Here is an 18,009-nt window from a genome sequence, read left to right as displayed (position 1 = left end):
GTTGATTTAAAATGCTACTTTCACATTATGGGTTTGGCTCCAGTGATTTAGTAATTTTCCTCTGCTCTGCCCTTGTGCTCTGTGACAAGAGAGGAGCTGGTCTGGCTTCCTCCGGGCTTTTGTCACCCGAAAGTCATTGATGAAACACCTAAGGACTAATAAGGAAGCCAAGTAAAGCCTCAAAGCTAAAGATCAAAGTGAATAATGATCTAATACACCAAGTGTATCCACTGAAAAGAACCCAGGAAAATAGGCTTTAGCAAGTTCTTTTAAACTTTGTTTCTTTTTCCTGCTTTAAAACAGGCTGAATCACAAACCCCGTTCCAGAGGCACGTCGGTGAAATTCATTGGGAATGAGATTTTCTGGCTGGTGTTTGTGAAGTGTTTTGCGTTACTAGAGGCATAAATACAACACGACGCATAAAGAGAGAATACCGCTCTTTAGGGGAGGAAAAAAAAAAAACCCAAACAAGTTAAAATCGCCTTTTCGCTCCTCCTTTCAACACAAATTTGTCTTTCTCCGTGACACCTCACATGGACCGGGGGGGACGCCGTCCCAACCCTCCGACCGCTCTCAGGGACCATGCGGCCCCCGGGGAGTGGCCACGGCGGGGGCTCGTGGGGTCGGAGCAGATGGCGTGGGCTGTCCCCTCAGGAGAGGGGCCGCTATGGGGCCGAGGAGCCTCTGAAGAGTCTGCACCCCGCGTCATCGCCAGACCGCAGCCGCCACCGGCCCCAGTGCCAGCACGAAGCCGCTCTGCGAGCGCTCCCTCAGCGCCGGCCCCACACCGACACAGGGGGGCGGGAACAGAAGCACCCACCAATCCGAAGCCGAGGCCCGTCTTGACTGACAGCAGACGTTATCCAATACGAGTCGCCAATTGAGCAAGAGGGGCGGTGGGTGGTGCTCAATTGTCACCGCCCATTGGGCGGAGCCGGAAGGCGGGGCGTGGATGGGGCAGGGCTTCGGGACGGTAGGGGCGTGGCCTCATCGAGGGTATATAAGCCTGAGGCGCAACGTTTCACCCGCTTAGTCGGCGCAGCGCCGCCGGAGATCTGGGTGTGTGCTGCGGGTCTGTGCACCGCGCCCGCCGCTTTTTGTTGTGTTATTGTGAGCGGGGGGGGGCCGTCCCGCCGGGGTCAGCGGCTCCCCGGTGCGTCTCTTCCCCCGTCCCTCCCTGTGCGCCTCTGCAGAGGAATTTGTCACTTGCCCGCTGAGGGAGGGCGTCCCCCGGCCCGCGCCCCTTCCCTCCCCGCTCCCGGCCGGCGGCTCGCGGCGCTTCCTTCTGGATGCGTCCCCGCAGCCCCGGGCGGGAGGCGGCCAGGGGGAAGCGCTGCCTCCGAGGATTTACCGCCGCTTGGGACTCGGACCTGCGCCTTCCCCGCGGGAGCTCCCGGCGCCCCGGCTCCGCTGCCGCTCCGGGCCGCCGCTGCCATGGACGAGAAGTACCTGCCCGAGCTGATGGCGGAGAAGGACTCGCTGGACCCGTCCTTCACCCACGCCCTACGGCTCGTCAACCAAGGTGAGGGGCGGCGGGGCACGACGGGGTCCCGCGGTGGGGACGGGCCGGACCGAACGGCGGCCGCCGGGGCTGCTCAGCTGGGAGTTGGCCCTTCCCTCTGCACCGCCTGGAGCGGTTTGTTGTGCTCGAGCTCCCGGTTGGATGCTCAGTGAAGGGCTCACCCTTCCCTTGCACCGCTTGGTGGGGTTTGTTTGTGTTCAGGCTGTCGGTGTTCCCCGCCCTCCGTCGGGCAGCGCATCCCTCCGAAGGCAGTGTGCGCTGGATCCCTTCCCGCATTTTCCCCTCTTCCACGCGGATTTTATTCTGCGATCGCTCGCTTCTCGAGTTATAGGTTTTATTCCGAGTTGAATGGTCGCGTTAGAACAACTGGGTCTGCTGTGCTCTGCTCGGGCTGCGCGTCAGTTTAAAACCCCAAAAGGTTTTCTTCTTTTATCCTGTTTCTGAACAATAAATAGATTATTGCTTATATATGCGCGAACCTTCTCAAAAGCGAGCCTACAACAGATGTGCTTTCCTAGGAACTTTTGGCTGCGTAGCTAAAATATTAAGCAACCAACAGTACACTTTAGTAAATCTTAAAAAACCCCACAAAGCATATTTTCTTATGCAATTATATAACTCCAGATAATAAACGATCCACACCTCTTTTGCATCTGACATGTCAGATGTGTTTTAAAGTGCTAGCTCTTTGTTTCAGTGATGCTACTCTGACTAGAAAAGTCGTTCTCTGTGAATTAGAATATGATTTAATATACATTTGGAGATACTCTGTAATTGGCGGGTGACTTTCAAGTACAACTCTGGGGAGACGAGCGCTTGATACAGCGCTTTGGGATGTTTGTGTGAAATAAGTTGTGAACTGATCTTCTCATATACCTTAGTGACAGCCAAAATGATTCTGGCTTCAATTGCAGTGATTACAAAGCTGTGCTGGTGTACTTTACATCCTTTAATATGAAGAGGTTTAAATATATGGGGCTACTTTCAATGCCTTATTGGTTTTGGTGGACAACAAATGCAAATGCCTGTCTCTGAATCAGAAGAATCAACTATTGCTGCAATACTCTGGAGTTAGGGGTAGCTGTCAGCAGTTTCAGCCGTGGAATGTATATACCCTGTGAGTTGTATCTGCATGTCCTTGAGTGGTTGGTATTTTGCATGTTTTTCCTAGCTTTGAATTTGTAAAAATGCCACCGTTGATAGTGGGAAAAGGAGAATTATGTTAATAAACCGATATCTGTTGTGCTTGGTGTAAATAAAAAACTTGTTAAAATTTAGTTTGATGGCTGTGAATTAGTGAAGTTCCTCTCCAGATAGGGAAGAAAGAATCCTTTTTGCATATGTAAATTATTCTAAGGAGGTACAAAAGTATGTGATTTACTACTTTGCAAATTATGTTTAAGGAAGTATATCTTACTTCATGGCTACTATCAAAATAGTGACTTTTTCGGTTTATGATACTTTTTGAGGTTCTCACTGAAATGAGAAATTAGAGGACTGAAACTTTTGCCTTTCATTATGGTGTCTACATGTGAACATTCAGCTTCAAAAATAAATATTATAAGTGGAAAAAATGAATGTAGACAGACAGAAATCCGACCTCTTGTAATCTAGTGTGTCTCTTGATTTTTTGCTTACTTTTAAAGTACAGTCTTGAATTAAATCTGAAGTATTTCATATTTTAAAGACAGCCAAAAAAAGATAAGGAGGATGACTGTTAACTGGTTAACTGCACTTTAAAACGGAAATCTGTATAAATTCAATGTAAAATATATAGTTGTAGAATTGCCAAAGAACTAAATAAAATGAAATGACTGTATAATACAGGTGAAAAATATGATTGTGGGAGAGGATGTTTTACAAACCCATCCTGCTATAACACTATCAGGATGGGTGTTATTTTTTCTCAGTTGTAATAACTAGGCACTTAAATTAATGAAAAGTATTAGTGGAAATGTATATGCAATAGTTCTGGCATGGCCTTTGCATGTCAGGTCCACTGAATATTATCTGTGATAGTTCAGTGTGCAGGCAAATGAAATGGCTGATCTAATTTTTTAGACTAGGCTAGTTTAGGTTTTACATTTCAAATGAAACAGGTTTCCAAGTTTGACTTCTTTTGGGTATCTGGGAGAATGTCTTAGCAAAGGTTTTAAGTGCTTTAAATAACCAGCTTAATTATGTAATAGCATTTTGATGTCTTAATGCTATTAAATTTGCTATCTGTATTTACTTAAACTGAAATACTGTACGTCAGCCAGCTTTCTTCAGAAAGTTGAGATTGATTTGTAAGAATTGTATGGTTGGACTAGTAAATCTGTCCAGGATGCTAAAGGAACTGAGGTGTATGTACTACTTAGACAAAAGAGCCAAATTGCTAACAAATTTCTGATCATGTTGAAATTTGGTTTCTAGGGAAAAGTCCTGCGTCTGGACTTCTGAAATGTGATAACTACAGTTTCCAGATGGAAGTCAACATATTTGCATATTATACTTATAATTACAAATTATAATTGAGTACACACAAATGACATAATTCTACATGATATAGGAAAAAATTGGAGCTAGAGTTGCTTCAAGCTCCAGGGTAGCATTTCAGTTGAAAAAGAACAAAGTGGAGGTTAATAATACTGTCCACAAAAGCATTCTTTCCGTGTCTTAGTTATCTGTCTTTCCAAATTTGCACAACAGCAATTTCTCTGCCTTAAAACCTGGTTCTAAGTGTTGTGAAAGCACTAAAATAAAATATCAGTATCCCTCAATGTTCCCACATGGTACATGGAAGTGATGATTTTTCTTGTTGAAAACTCTTGCTTGAGGATTTGATGCCTTGTCTCCTTGGGAGACCTATTGTTTAAATTTTACTTTAAACAGTCATTGAAACATTCACCTACTGCTTAAATTTTAGAACAGTGGGAATCTTTTACAGGAGACTAGACTTTATCCCTTGCTCTAATTAAGAAGATTTATTTGTATACTTGAACATTAAGCCATCCTAAAAAGGGGATTTTTTTTGCCTGTAAGCCATTAAACATGTTACAGATTGGAAGTAGACTTACTTTGCATGTGTAGCAAAGTGACCATGTTAATAGGATTAATTTGCAGCTGGTCCCAGACAATGGGAATTGGAACATTATGTCCAGTTATTAGCTTATAATAAGTTCTGTAATTGAAGGACCTTGGGAAAGATGAGGTTCTATGAAGAAGCAAGAGCTTAGTGCACTTGTATTTGTATTTTTCCTATTTGCAACTCTCAGGTGCTCATCTTTATGCAAAATCTGAAAAATATTTCTCTGTGTGGAAGTGATGCTAGTTATACAATCAGGCCTTATTTTGAAGGCTGACTTTGCACTTGGGGTTGTATGTAAACATTGGTAAACGTGAAAGTGTAATGTTGATTGTCATAACTTGGATCAAGACTAATGCTCTAAAAATATTGAAAGATCTGTAAGAAAAGTTTATCATCTTTCACATCTACGTATAGTATTGATTCATGACAAATATTTTATGACTGTTGGATGGAGTTTCTGAAACTGCAGATGGAAGAAACTAACTGTAAATAAAACATGTTGATACCAGACACATTTTGTAACAGGGGAGACATTAAGATGAGTGCCTGGCAGTTGTTTGTAAAGTTAGATAGGTAGGTGAGGAGAATCCTGTCATTAAAGTTAGGGCTGCTGAAATCCTTATGTCAGAAGATAATGAGTCCTGGTGCCATTGCTGAAAGACAGCTCTTCTGTGTAGACTGGACCTGTGGAATTTTTCCTTACAAGCTCATTTTAGCTGCTTTGAGACTTGAGATAATATCTGAAGTTGGCAAGGCTTCCTTCAAACTGTCAGTGAGATGATGCACAGGAATACCAAACCTTCCTATCAGTAGGTGGCTGTATGTGCCAGCTGTGTGCTGAATGGCTTCCCTGAGCCACATGTCTGGTAGTGATCAGCAGAGGCTTACTGTGTCTTGTGTCAAATTTTGAGCAGGAACTCAAATAGGGCAGTACCTCCCTAAATATCAGGGAGAATAGAGCGTGAGGAAGTGTACTCACCTTCTGCTTTCTGGGGGATATTAATGGTCTGATTTCTTATTTTTTTATTTTTTTTTAGCAGAAAAGGGATGGCTTTGTAAAAATGAGTGAAGTAGGAGCTTAATAAATTAAGGTTCTGTGTATGTTACTGATTTCTGTTGTGGTTTAGCCCCATCTGGTAACTAGGTACTGTGCAGCCACTTGTTCCCTGTCCCCTCATGGGATGTGGGCAGAATTGAGAATGGGTAAAACTTGTGAGTTCAGTAATTGAAATAGAGTAAAATATAATAATTGCAATGAAAAGGGAGAAAAGAGAAATAAAACCCAAGAGAAGCAAGTGATAGACAATACGGTTGCTCCCCACCTGTGGACTGATGCTCAGCCTGTCCCTGAGCAGTGATCGGTGTCTCACAGCCAAATCCCCCTGGTTTATATACTGGGCATAATGTTCTGTGCTGTGGAATATCCCTTTGGCCAGTTCGGGTCAGCTGTCCTGGCTGTGCTCCCTCTGGGCTTCTTGAGCACCTGCTCCCTGGCAGAGTGTGAGACACTGCAAAGTCCTTGATTTAGAGTAAGCACTACTTAGCAACAGCAAAAACATCAGTGTGTTATCAACATTATTGTCATACTGAATCCAAAGCACAGCTCTATACCAACTACTAGGAAGAAAATTATCCTTGCTGAAACCAGGACAACTTTGATTTATTCAAAGTATGCAAGGGTGTCTAGCTTTTTCTTATAAAAATAGTTGATTATGAGTAGTGACATACATATATTGTGATAAAAGTAATCAGTTTGCTACTGAAGCATCCACTTTTCTGTGTGGACAGGTGTTTCGTGGCATGTCAGAGACACACATGGTGCTGCTCGTTCCCTGTCCCTCATGGTGTTACATGTACTCGATTGATGTAACCTCACACTCTCCTTTATTTCTCATTTCAGTATCAATCACAGGAACAATACTTGTTTCAAGTGTCCTACTCTTTGAGGATTTCAAAACACTTCGTAAAGGTCATAGTAGTTTTGAAAATGAGATATAGCTGTAGAAAGCTGAGGGGGTTTCAAAATTATGTGGAACATCCTATTAATTTCAATGATATAGTAAATTTTGTGCCCTTCAGATTTTTTTTCAGACAATGGGTCACTTTAAGTTGTCTTTCTTAGAGGTTAAATAAACTCTTCTGGTCTGGTTGCTAGAAGACAATCTAAAAAAGTGTTGGTGGAATTGGGTATTTGCCAGGCAAAGTGTGATGAAAAATCTGAGTGACAGAAATGGGAGTGGATGTGGTGTGATGTTGGCACCGTCAAACCAGGGAAGACTGACTTGGGTTCTATTTCTGTTTTCTTAAAGCAGCATGAAAAGTAGTCAGTCTTGGAGGGGAGAAGGGATATTTCAGAGACTGTCCCTCATCTCAGCCATCCGTATTTGGTAGCACTTCAGAAGTTCACATTTTTGTCATGGTTGCTCTTTGCTTTTACTGTGGTGAAACTGTACTGGGACAGTCCTAGGGCCTATAAAATAAGATTTCAATCTTAGTCTCCTACAAGGCTGAGGAAGTGATTTATCAGATATTCCAGTCATGTTAACAGGGCTTCTGTGAAATGCAGCTGAAGATAATCATACTTTCTTCAGCCCTGGGCTCATCTGCTCTGGAGCATGACTGAGCCTGCAGCCGCTCACCGGCGATCACAGTTAGTCCAAAGCCGACTTCTAATTCACTTGCACACTCACTTTGGCAGTCAATGAGAGAGATCGAATTTAAAGGTTTCAAATGCAGGCTGACATGGTTTGTCACTTTCAATCCTTTTTGACACCAGCCATGCAAATTAAAACTGTAACCTTCTGAGTACTTATTTACTGGAGGAATCAGAAAGAAGGTCACAGCACTGAGTGGCTGCTCTTCTGGGCTGTGGCTTGTTTGACTTTACTTGCAAGTACTTAAAAATTTATCTATGTGACCTTTCTAGCCCCTGAGTTTTTTCCCCCTCTCTGACTTAAAGTATAATTAAGAAAGAAAAGAATTTAGGATGTGCTTTGATTTGATAGAATCAGGTATCAGAGTTGAGTAACCTCTGTAAAGTATTCAGTGTGATACTGCATGACTTTTTAATTAGTATTTAACAGGTTCAGTAAAAAGCATCTTTAAATGGATTAACTGGTAACTGACGCACCTAATATTTTATGGTGAATTAACTGACTGTTCTTAGCTGAACTGTGCAGGAATCTTGCAAGCTTAATGTTTACATTATTAATACTGTTTTTCAAATAGGAAATTATGAAGGACAGGACTCTTTTACTGGGAAAGTGGAATATCTTGATAAAGTGGGGTTGTCTACCCCTGAATCCTGGGAAAGCAAGTCTCACCCATGCAATGGGAGCTGTTGGCAGGGGTTGTAGTACTGGGAATTACTTGAGTCATGTGCTTCTAGCTGAGAGTGATTTTTCAAGTATAACACTAGCTAGAAAATGAATGTCTTTATGACCCTAAGCTAAGGCCATAAGGGCACATGGACTCGGGAATTTCATTTTCCTGTGACATTCTAGGTACTTAAGTCCATATGTCTTAATCTTTGAGGAAATAATGGAAAAAATACAATGCTCTGCAAGCTTGAGAAGGTCTGTAGGCCTCTTGCTGCTCTGATTCTTGTGTGAGAGTGGTCTTTGGCTTGTGGTTTGTGTGCCTGGCTGCCTTCAGAAGTAAATAAAGATGCTAAGAGGCCTTTTAAAATGATGGTGAAATGTCTGGCCAAAAAAATACAGATGAAAACACACAGCGCTTTAGTAATGGATGATTAATTCTTGAGCCAGATACAAGGGCTGGTGGATTTTGCATTTCTTGACATCTTTGATTCTGAGTGAGGTGCATTTGTGGACTCTTGATCTCAGCTAGATTGTGAAGCTCTTTGAACTGTCAGTGTTGGGCTGTATGGTAGATATAGGGTGGTTGTTCATGACAAGGAGCAAATTAAAGAGCAACAACTGGAGAGATGGCATGAAGAAACATTGTTAGGCTGAGTGATCTATTTTTGCATCTCAGTAGCTGAGCAGTGCATGTTTTATTCTTTGCATGCTTATCTTAAAATATTCCTTTCCTTGAACTCAATTTTGTCATATTTATCACTTATTGTTCTTTTATGTTGTCTTGTTTTTCATTGGTTTACCTTATTGTCAAGGTAAAATTAATAAGAAACTAGGAATTTAAATGGATTTCCTTCCTATTCTCCATCTCCAGTTGCTATTTGCTGGCTGCCTTTCATTTCTTATTGTGATGTGTTTATCAGACTTTTGGCTTAAGGTAGCAGCTCAACATCAACAAAGTTGCAAGGCAGAAAACAAATGTCAGTTTAATTCTTGTAGATGGTAAATCTTTTGCTTTTTTGGCTTATATAGGTGTTCTTTTATAGGTCTTTATTTTCTAGGAAGTATTTCTTGACAAAGTAATTGGAAACCTAAAAGATTAGAAATCATTTCAGTAAACCTATTGTACTCGATCCAAAAGAAAATGTTATAACAACTGCTGCTGTGCTGATCTTAGTATAATATAGTGACAGTGAAAACCTGAAGTTGCAAATCCTTTGAGGATTTACTGATTTTCTTCAACTTTAATAATCCCTCTGGATCGTTCAAAGGAAATAGTCAGAGGAAGATACCTTTTTATACACAAGACAAAGAATATTGGAAGAAGTCTGGAGTACTGTGTGTAGTTTTGAACACCACAATATAAGAAAGATTTAAAGCTATTAGAGAATGCCCAAAGGGGGGCAGCAGAGACGGTGAAGGGTCTAGTGGGGAAGCTGTATGAGGAGCAGCTGAGGTCATTTAGTCTGTTCAGCCTGGAGAAGAGGAGGCTGAGGGGAGACCTCATTGCAGTTAAAACTTCCTCGTGAGGGGAAGAAGAGGGGCAGGCACTGATGTCTTCTCTGTGGTGACCAGTGACAGAACTCAAGGGAATGGCCTGAAGTTGTGTCAGGGGAGATTTAGGTTGGATATTAGAAAAAGGTTTTTCACCCAGAGGGTGACTGGGCTCTGAAACAGGCTCCCCAGGGCAGTGGTCACAGCACCAAGCCTGACAGAGTTCTGAAGTGTTTGGATGATACTCTCAGGTTCATGGTGTGACTCATGGGCTAGTCTTGTGCAGGATCAGGAGTTGGCTTCTATGATCCTTGTGGGTCTCATCCTTGTGGGTAATATTCTCTGATTCTGTAAGTCAAAGCAGAAGCAATTTTGATACTGCAGCTGCATTTGCTGAATGCTTGGAGTGTAAATGTGTCTGTAGCCTTTTACTACCTCAGATCATTTGGTAGCAGTACTTTGAGAAGTAGATGTGTTTGAAAGCAAAAAGTTTTAGATTTTTTCAGTCAATTTTCCTGCTGCTTTGGGATAATAATGTTTTTAAAAGATGTAGAAATGGAAGGACTGCTTTTAATGTGGTCAGTTTTCCTTTCATGTTTCTCCTTTTCCGATTGCTGATAATGGACAAAGGTTACTGGTTCCTTTTGATCTGTGTCCTAATTAACTAGAGGTCGTCAACTACCAATCCTGATGTGTTTCTGGTCAGCAGCCCTGTTTCTGCTCCCTGAGATCAGATTCACAGTATAAGAGGGCTGAGGAGCTTTTTGTTGTCTTTTTTCTGCTACCAGGCAGAAATGACGTGCTGCCCTGAATGCAGACTTCAGTGATACAGCTCCATGGGGTAAACTAGTGAAGTAAAAAAATCAAAATCACCCTTTTCTCTTCCACCCACCTTCATACTAATGCAAAATGATAAATTCCACTTTTGTGAAAGTTAAAGGCACTAAGATCCATTGCGTCAGTTTGGTTCTTTGGCTTTGTTATGCTTAACCATGCTTCATATCCATTCCTGAGTTTGAAGGAAAACAGATTTTTCTCTGCTAGGATATGATGTTCTTGATCCATTCGTTGAGTCATGGAAGTTCAGATACCATTTTTTTACTTTACTAAATATCTGACTGCTTCATGACTACTTCCATCCTGCTTTTTTAGGATCAAGAAGTCCTAATTTTGAGGAAACACGGTCACAGATGACTCTTCTTCTGCCTCCCTTAAAGGGGTTCCCTGAGACTTCTGTAATAGTTGGAGGTGTTTCTCAAAGCAAAACAGTTTGATCCTAATGATTTGACTCAGTTTCTCCATTTAAAGCCTAATGTCTGGTGAAGCTAAGCTGCTTCACTTTGTGCTTCACAGCAGATAGGCTGCAGTGATACCTTTAGCTCTAGTTAACACTTGCTGCTTGTCTAGAGTTATCCTGGTAATATCTTAGTCTGGTCTACAAGGTGAAATGCAGCACCTTAGTACTAGATCTCAAAGACTGGAAAGGACTATTGTGGTCCAATTTGTCTTGTGTAACACAAATTGGTCTTAAAGATTCTTTTCACTTATCATATGCCCTTGACCTTTTTATTACACCATGCATCCATGGTCTGGAAAAATGATTAGGTTTTTATTGGCCTCCTGTATGAAAGCATACACCAGAAGATTGATCATGTTGTTAAGGTTTACTCTATCTGTTCTTTAGACTTTTTTTTTTTCCCCTGCAGGCACCTGCATCTTCACAAAACCTGTTTCTACCATGTGAAACAAATGTGTGGAATAAGTGTAGTCCTTTAAAGTGCTTGTGAGGGATGTGCTTGTTTTGGCTGGAGTGGAGTTAATTTTCTTTCCAGTAGCTGATATTCGACTGTGTTTTGGATTTGTGATGAAAACAGGGTTGATAACACAGGGATATTTTCATTACTGTGGGGCAGTGCTTACACAGTGTAAAGGTCTTTTCTGCTCCTCACCCCATCCCACCAGTGAGGGGGCTGGGGATGCACAAGGAGTTTAGGAGGGGACACAGCTGGGACAGCTGATGATGACTGACCCAGAGAATATTCCAGACCACATGGTGTCACTCAGTATGTAAAGCTGGGGGGAAAAAGGAAGAGAGGAAGTTCAGAGTGATGCTGTTTGTCTTCCCATGTCACCGGTACATGTGATGTAGCCTGGCTTTCCTGGGAATGGCTGAACACCTGCCTGCCCATGGGAAGTGGTGAATGAATTCTTTGTGTTGCTTTGCTTGCCTGCCTGGCTTTTGCTTTACCTATTAAACTGTCTTTGTCTCCATAGACGAGTTTTCTCACTTTTCCTCTTTGAGTTCTCTCCACCTTCCTGGGGGGAAGTCAGCACCTTGTGTAGGGCTCGGCTGCCAGCTAGGGTCAATCCATGACAGGGAGTTAATGACCTCTGAGGATTTTTTTTCAGCCTTGTTTCTTCTGTGAATTTGGGGATCTCGGGCAATTACGAACTATGATTCTGGGTGCACTTTGGAAAGAGCACAAGCCTTCCACAGTGCGTTTTCCAGTAGGATACTGATAGGGCATCTTATATGTAGTGATGCAGAAATCCTGACGATGTAGCTTGCACGGGAAGGTTTTTGGATGCATCTCTGTCCGAGAACTCTGTATTATCAGTAGGGCCCTAGGTGTTAAGAAAAGTCATTATGCATGTTCCATTTTGCGTGGAGCTGTTTCTGAAGGACTTCGGAAAGGCTTTGGCGTCACTTCGGGAGCGGTGCCGGGAGGGGGCGGCAGCGGCCCGGCCCTGCGGGGCTCCGGTAATCGGTGCGAGCCCCTCTGGAGAGCCGGGATCGAGGCGGTGGGACCGGGTGTGAGTCCTCTGGAGAGCCGGGATCGGGGCTCCCAGGAGCAGATGTGAGCCCCTCTGGAGAGCCAGGATCGGGGCAGTGGGATCGAGTGTGAGCCCCTCTGGAGAGCGGAGATCGGAGCAGTGGGGGATGCATGTGGATGCTGGGTGCCATTGGTGTTTGGGTGTCACATCAACTCTCGCAGCCAGATGTGTTCTGTCTGTTCCACATCCTGAAGCGCAGGTGTGTCCCTGTCCTGATTTAACCCCAGCCGGCAGCTCAGCCACTCCCTTGTTCCGCTGTGGTGGGATGGGGGAGAGAATCGGGAGGGTAAAAGGTGGAAGACCCCGGGTTAAGAGTCAGCTCTGGGTTAAGATAGGGCAGTTTGATAAGCAAGGCAAAAGCTTTGCGCAGAAACAAAGGGAAACACGGAATCCATTCACCCTTTCCCATGAGCAGGCAGATGTTCAGCCGTCTCCAGGAAAGCTGGACTCCACCACGCTCAGGAAGACAAATGCCACTTTGAACATGCTCCCCTTCCTTATTGCCCCTACTTTACATGTAAAAGATGACACCAGATTGTACAGGGGGGATGGTTTTGAGCTAAAAGAAGAGTGATTTAGATTAGATGTTAGGAAGAAATTCTTCACTGTGAGGGTGGTGACACAGGTTGCCCAGAAAAGTTGTGGATGCTCTATCCCTGGGAATGTTCAAGGCCAGGTTGGATGATACTTCAAGAATAACCTGGTCTAGTGGAAGATGTCCCTGCCCATGGCAGGGGTGTTGGAACTAGATGACCTTCAAGGTCCCTTCCAACCCAAACCCTTCTATGATTCTATGAATGGCAACTGAAATAGCCTGGGCCTGTGGTGTTTTCTTCATGTATACTTGAACTAGTTAGACTGCTGTCAGTCATAAGTGGTGAATGAAGTTTCAAAAGAAACTTTTCCAAACTTTTAAACTTCAAGCTCTTAGAATATCACTCTACCAGCTGATTAAATAGAGTGTGCAGGGAAACTATCATAATGTTATTTATAAATTATTTGCTTATAGATGCACTTATACAGCTTGAGGACCTGAAATAATACGGCTTGTTTGGAACACTAAGTAACAGCTCACATAGTTCAATGTAAGGTTAATTAAAAATGCTGATGTACATTTCATTACGTCATAAGTGGCAAGTGGCTGGCTGTGGGATCAGTTCTATGAAGAATTCTAGGCAAATTATCCTTTAAATTAATGCCTTGACAGTGGAAAATGGATGTAATTTGCTGTCTTGACCAGTAGATCATAGTTTCTTTAGACTGAAGTGGTATGCTGAGCACTGTGCTAACATAACATGTTTTCTGCCTCTGAGTAGATTGTAGGTTCTGAGTACACCAATCCCTTATCCATGTCCATGTGCTCAAAGCAATGACCAAAGCTTCAAATGGCTGGTTGCCTAGAAGGCTGCCTGCTATGATGACTTACATGAAGTTGATGCTGAGTAGTTACTCTAGGCACTAACTCAGGTTGCTGGATGGCCTCCTGCTTGGTCTTTCTGCTGGGTAAAGCAGCAAGATGGGTGGGAAAAATTGAATCAAAAGTACTTTTCTTTCCTACTTGGTTGAAGTATAGTGTAAAGCTGTAGGTTTAATTCTGTACAATCCTTTCAGAATACTTTGTTAACTTAATATTGTTCCACTGGAGCAATACCTGCCTAGAGTGCAAAACCTGTAGGTTGCATTTGAGTAAATTTTTCAGCAGTAACTATTCCTTATTTCCAAGTCTGTGTGAATGGTGCTAATCACGTAGGTATGTCTTGTCAGCATTTGTATGAAGTGTTTTGGGGCACCTCATTTGGAACGTTTCTTTGCTGTTATCAAAACTGAGATTTGAAACTTTTCTGCAGAGTCATCTGAAAAGGGCTGAGTGCAGAGAATGCAGAAAGCAAACATAGTTGCTTTATTCAGGTTTGGTACCTTAAACATGCCTGTGCATCCTGTCAGTAATGGATGTCAAGCTGTACTGTAATAAAACAAATACTACCATTGTTTTTCTTTCATTGTATTTATGACTGATTAGCTGTTTGAGCTGTATCAACTATAGTCAGCTTTTGCTAATAACCCTTTTCCCCTTTTCACCTTGAAGTATTTCATCCTCAAGACAACCATCCTTACATGGGAGACATTTTTGCATGTACCTCGCTGAAATCCCATCAGAATAGTGAATGCAATTTCAACTTAAGCCACAAAATGAAGAAATAAGAGCAGATGGCCCCTTCAGAAAAATAGATTAAAGATAATAGATGCTTCTGGCCAGCTACATAGTTAATCTCATGCTTCTTGTCAAGAGGTACTGCCTGTAGATAGTTATTATGCAAGGGTAAAGTAATAGCTGTATGAATGTAGTGGAAAAAGCTTTTCCTCATTCCCAGCTCTTTCTGATAATTTAACGTTATGTTCATAATTTTAAGGTAGTTATAGCAAATTTAAATAGTAACTTGTTAAGTTAGTTTTATGTTGCTTTAGAAAGGGATACTACAAAAAGAGCAGTCCTGGGAATGTAGTTCCATTTATAGTCAACAAAGACTATAAATGCATTTCTGGCATTTTCTGGCTCTGTGACACACTGAAGATTGTGTGTCTTTAAACCCACATGTCAAATTTGGTAGAGGCATCTGTAACACATCCCTGCGTTTCTCTGGATGGCGTGAGGAATAGCTTATCTTGCCTGTGGTTAAACGTTCTTTTCAGATTTATTAGTACACAGTCAGGTATTTTTCAGTTCAGTTAAGCACTTTTATTTCTTTGGTGTATGCGAAATAGCACATTCTAGCCTTTTAGGTGGTTATTCTGTATGTTACTGGATATGTCATTCCTGCACTTGCTCTAAAATAAATGAATTGATAAGGGGAAGTGAGATATAAAATTTAGTAACATGAGCCATTCTTTAGTGGGACTTCATTGGTCCACAAGTATCCACTGTGACCGTTTGGGGTTCTTGTTCTTACCAAAGGCACCTTTTGCATTGTTTCTCTCTAGTAGCAAGGAGTAGTAGAACAATCTACCCCATTAAGTGGTTATTATTGCTCAGCTGTCCTTCATCCTTTGGGCATCCAGACTCTGAATTTCTTAAGCAACTGTATTTTTTAAAATGCATCCCCTTTGTCCTCTACCACTTCTAGAAGTTAACTTCATTCTGTAGTTTTGGAAAATGGAGCTTCAAAATTTTCTTTTCCATATAAAAGCAATTTGAGCATCACTGAACCAAGAAGTAATGACACCCCAGGTACTTGGCGTTGGCACTTTTCTTATTGTTTCTTGGCAGACAGAAGTGATGAAGGAACAGAAACTGGGATATATGGGGTTATGAAAGCAGGTGGGGGACAGGCAGGGAAGTTGTCTGCTTAGTAGCAGCTTCTGCAGCTTCCCAGTGCTACTGTTACAGTTTTAGTTTAGGTTTTACTGTCTCACCGTAAATGTAGGTGAATTTCCCTGGCTGTGAGTTGTTCCACTGCACTTCAAGGTGTCAGTTGCCTTGTGCATGTGACATTTTGTAGTAGTTGATTTTCTGTGTATAATATGTAGAAATATACTGAAATACGCTATTTAAACTATTTAATATGGGAATTACATCCCTAAGGAAGTTCATAATACACACCCTTGCTCATCATAGGGAAAAAGATGTATTTGGTGGAAGCTGGGATTTTGAAATTAGCTGGATTAAAACTAAACCAATAACATGTCTAAAGGTAATTAATCATAATATTGCTATGTGTGACATAATGTGGTTGCAGTAAAACTTGGGCATCACATTTTCCACTTCCATATTAGTGCTTGATTTTAAACTGTCTCCAAAACTGTAAGACAAATGAATTGTCAATATCTTGACTGCTGAGTAGTTGCACAGAACATGCAAGTATACTGCTCCTTACAGGTATACCATAACCATGTTTGTTGGAAAGAAACTTGACCTTGGGCTTTTAAAAATGCCTTTTACCAAAGAAAGATAGTTTTTATAAACAAATTTACTGACCTGAAATATAACTTACTCAGAAGGAACTGCTTAGTTTTATTTAGGTTAAACATGATGATGCTTTCTTTAGAGAAAGACTTCAGGTAAGAGCTGTTACCTGTGGCAAGTAAAACCATAAAATAAATGCTACTGTATTGTATTTCAACTGTACAACGTGTGTTTCAGCCAAAGCTTACTGGCATAAGTTGGTAGTTACTTCAGATACTTATGCAGGTATAAAACTGTCTATTTAATTTTTTTCTTAAAAGATGAGTAATTTTCTATCAGGTGAGTGCTAGGAATACTGGTTTAAGAAAAACTTTCTTTGACAGATACCATGACAGTTGGAAGATTGCTTTCCTCAGTGAAGGTACCACTTGGACAAGCACATGCTCCTACAGAGACCAGGCTTATTGCAGTGGATGTGGCTGCTTTCCTGCAGAAACTGTTGAAAGATGTTTGTTCCTTATCTTTTGATTTTTAGCTGGAATGAGTCCACAAGCTGGACTTTCAAGGTTTATCATGCTTATAGAGCAGTATGATCTTTTTTAAAAATTCCATTCAACTAATTTTGAGAATAAGTTTGATAGAATAATAATTGGAAAAAGTAAAATGTGGTAGCAATATGCTGAATTCTCTGTAATATGTATCTTCATGCTGGACAATATGTTTGGATTCACCTGCTATTGAGCATGGAAAGGATAGTAATTAATATTATTCCTCTGCTAGTTAAAAACTAATTTGGATCCTAAGTTTTTAACATGCAACTTATGTTAAGGCTAATACATAAAATTTCCACACAGATTTCTTTAAGCTGTGCTTTCCCATAGGACAGTAGATGTATGAACTGTCTTTGTGTGTTTGTCCTGCCAAGCTGTGTTACTGCAGCCAAGGACTGTAACGGGTGACAAATAATGAAAGTACTGCCTACAATAATTTTGACAAAAGTAGTGTTTTGCCTCTTTTATTTGCTGGCAGTGGGAGTAATGGCCTTCTGAAGGAATCATAAAATGGTTTGGGTTGGAAGACTCTTAAAGGTCATAGAGTGCCAAGCCCCCTGCCATGGACAGGAACACAGCCCACCCCACCCAGCTTACTCAGAGCCCATCCAACCTGGCTTTGAGGTTAGAGGATTAGGGGTATGTTAATGTAATCCAGGATGATGTGTTGGAATTAGTCCTCTTTCTTTTACGCGTGCCAACTAACCTCCGTAGGTTTGCTTTATACACCTGTGGATCAGAATACACAAATGCTTTAGGATATACTTTTCCATAAGTATTCTGTCAAAGCATTTTTCAAATTAGTGATTTTTTTCTTTGTTTTACAGATTAATATGCAACTCATCTACAGTATGTCCCATGACATCCATCTGTGGTTGAGTTCTTTCTATACAAGCTTATCTTTGCACAGCTTACTTGCATATCAGTAGTTTGTGCTTTAGTAAGTAAAATTGCAGATACTGTGTCTCAGGAATCTGAGCAATTTACACTGGAAGACCAGGAAACTTGTGTTCAAATCAGGAAGCTGAGAAAATTATGATCTGTAGGTTGAATCAGCAGATATACATAAAGGTTACTCCAGCATATACTGTTTTCAATGGTTAATCTTTCCCAGGCTCCAAAGCAGCGGCTACAGTCACTTTTAGTTCACTTGGCCAGTGCAGTGTCACAGGACATATGGATGTTTGTATCAATTCTGTAGTAAGATTGAGGTTATGCTTGTTGGTAATGGTTAGTGTTGGATCACTGGTTATGAGTTTTCTGTGTCCTAACAGTGTCTGCTTAGTCTGAGCTTCACTGAATTCAGTATAAGAATTTA

At 41.7% G+C, this 18,009-nt stretch overlaps 1 protein-coding gene across 3 annotated transcripts in view; it reads left to right on the top strand.

The window, feature by feature from the left end:
- The first annotated feature begins 1,023 nt into the window (after positions 1–1,023).
- The window catches only part of KHDRBS3 (KH RNA binding domain containing, signal transduction associated 3), a 98,921-nt gene continuing 81,935 nt past the window's right edge, over positions 1,024–18,009 (top strand). For 2 of the 3 annotated variants that reach the window (XR_003528051.1, XM_027645682.1), the window contains exon 1: positions 1,024–1,523. Coding sequence is in view for 2 of the 3 variants with exons in the window: in XM_027645682.1 (XP_027501483.1) it covers positions 1,436–1,523 (88 nt within the window). In the remaining variant the exon portion in view is untranslated. The remainder of the gene's footprint in view (positions 1,524–18,009) is intronic. The other variant, XM_027645683.1, reaches the window with a different exon arrangement.

This window comes from Corapipo altera, unplaced genomic scaffold (genome assembly GCF_003945725.1).
Source record: "Corapipo altera isolate COAL_440 unplaced genomic scaffold, ASM394572v1 51, whole genome shotgun sequence".
Taxonomy (NCBI): Eukaryota; Metazoa; Chordata; class Aves; order Passeriformes; family Pipridae; genus Corapipo; species Corapipo altera.
The sequence above is the reverse complement of the archived record's forward strand: the minus strand, read 5'-3'. Positions and strand labels throughout refer to the sequence as shown.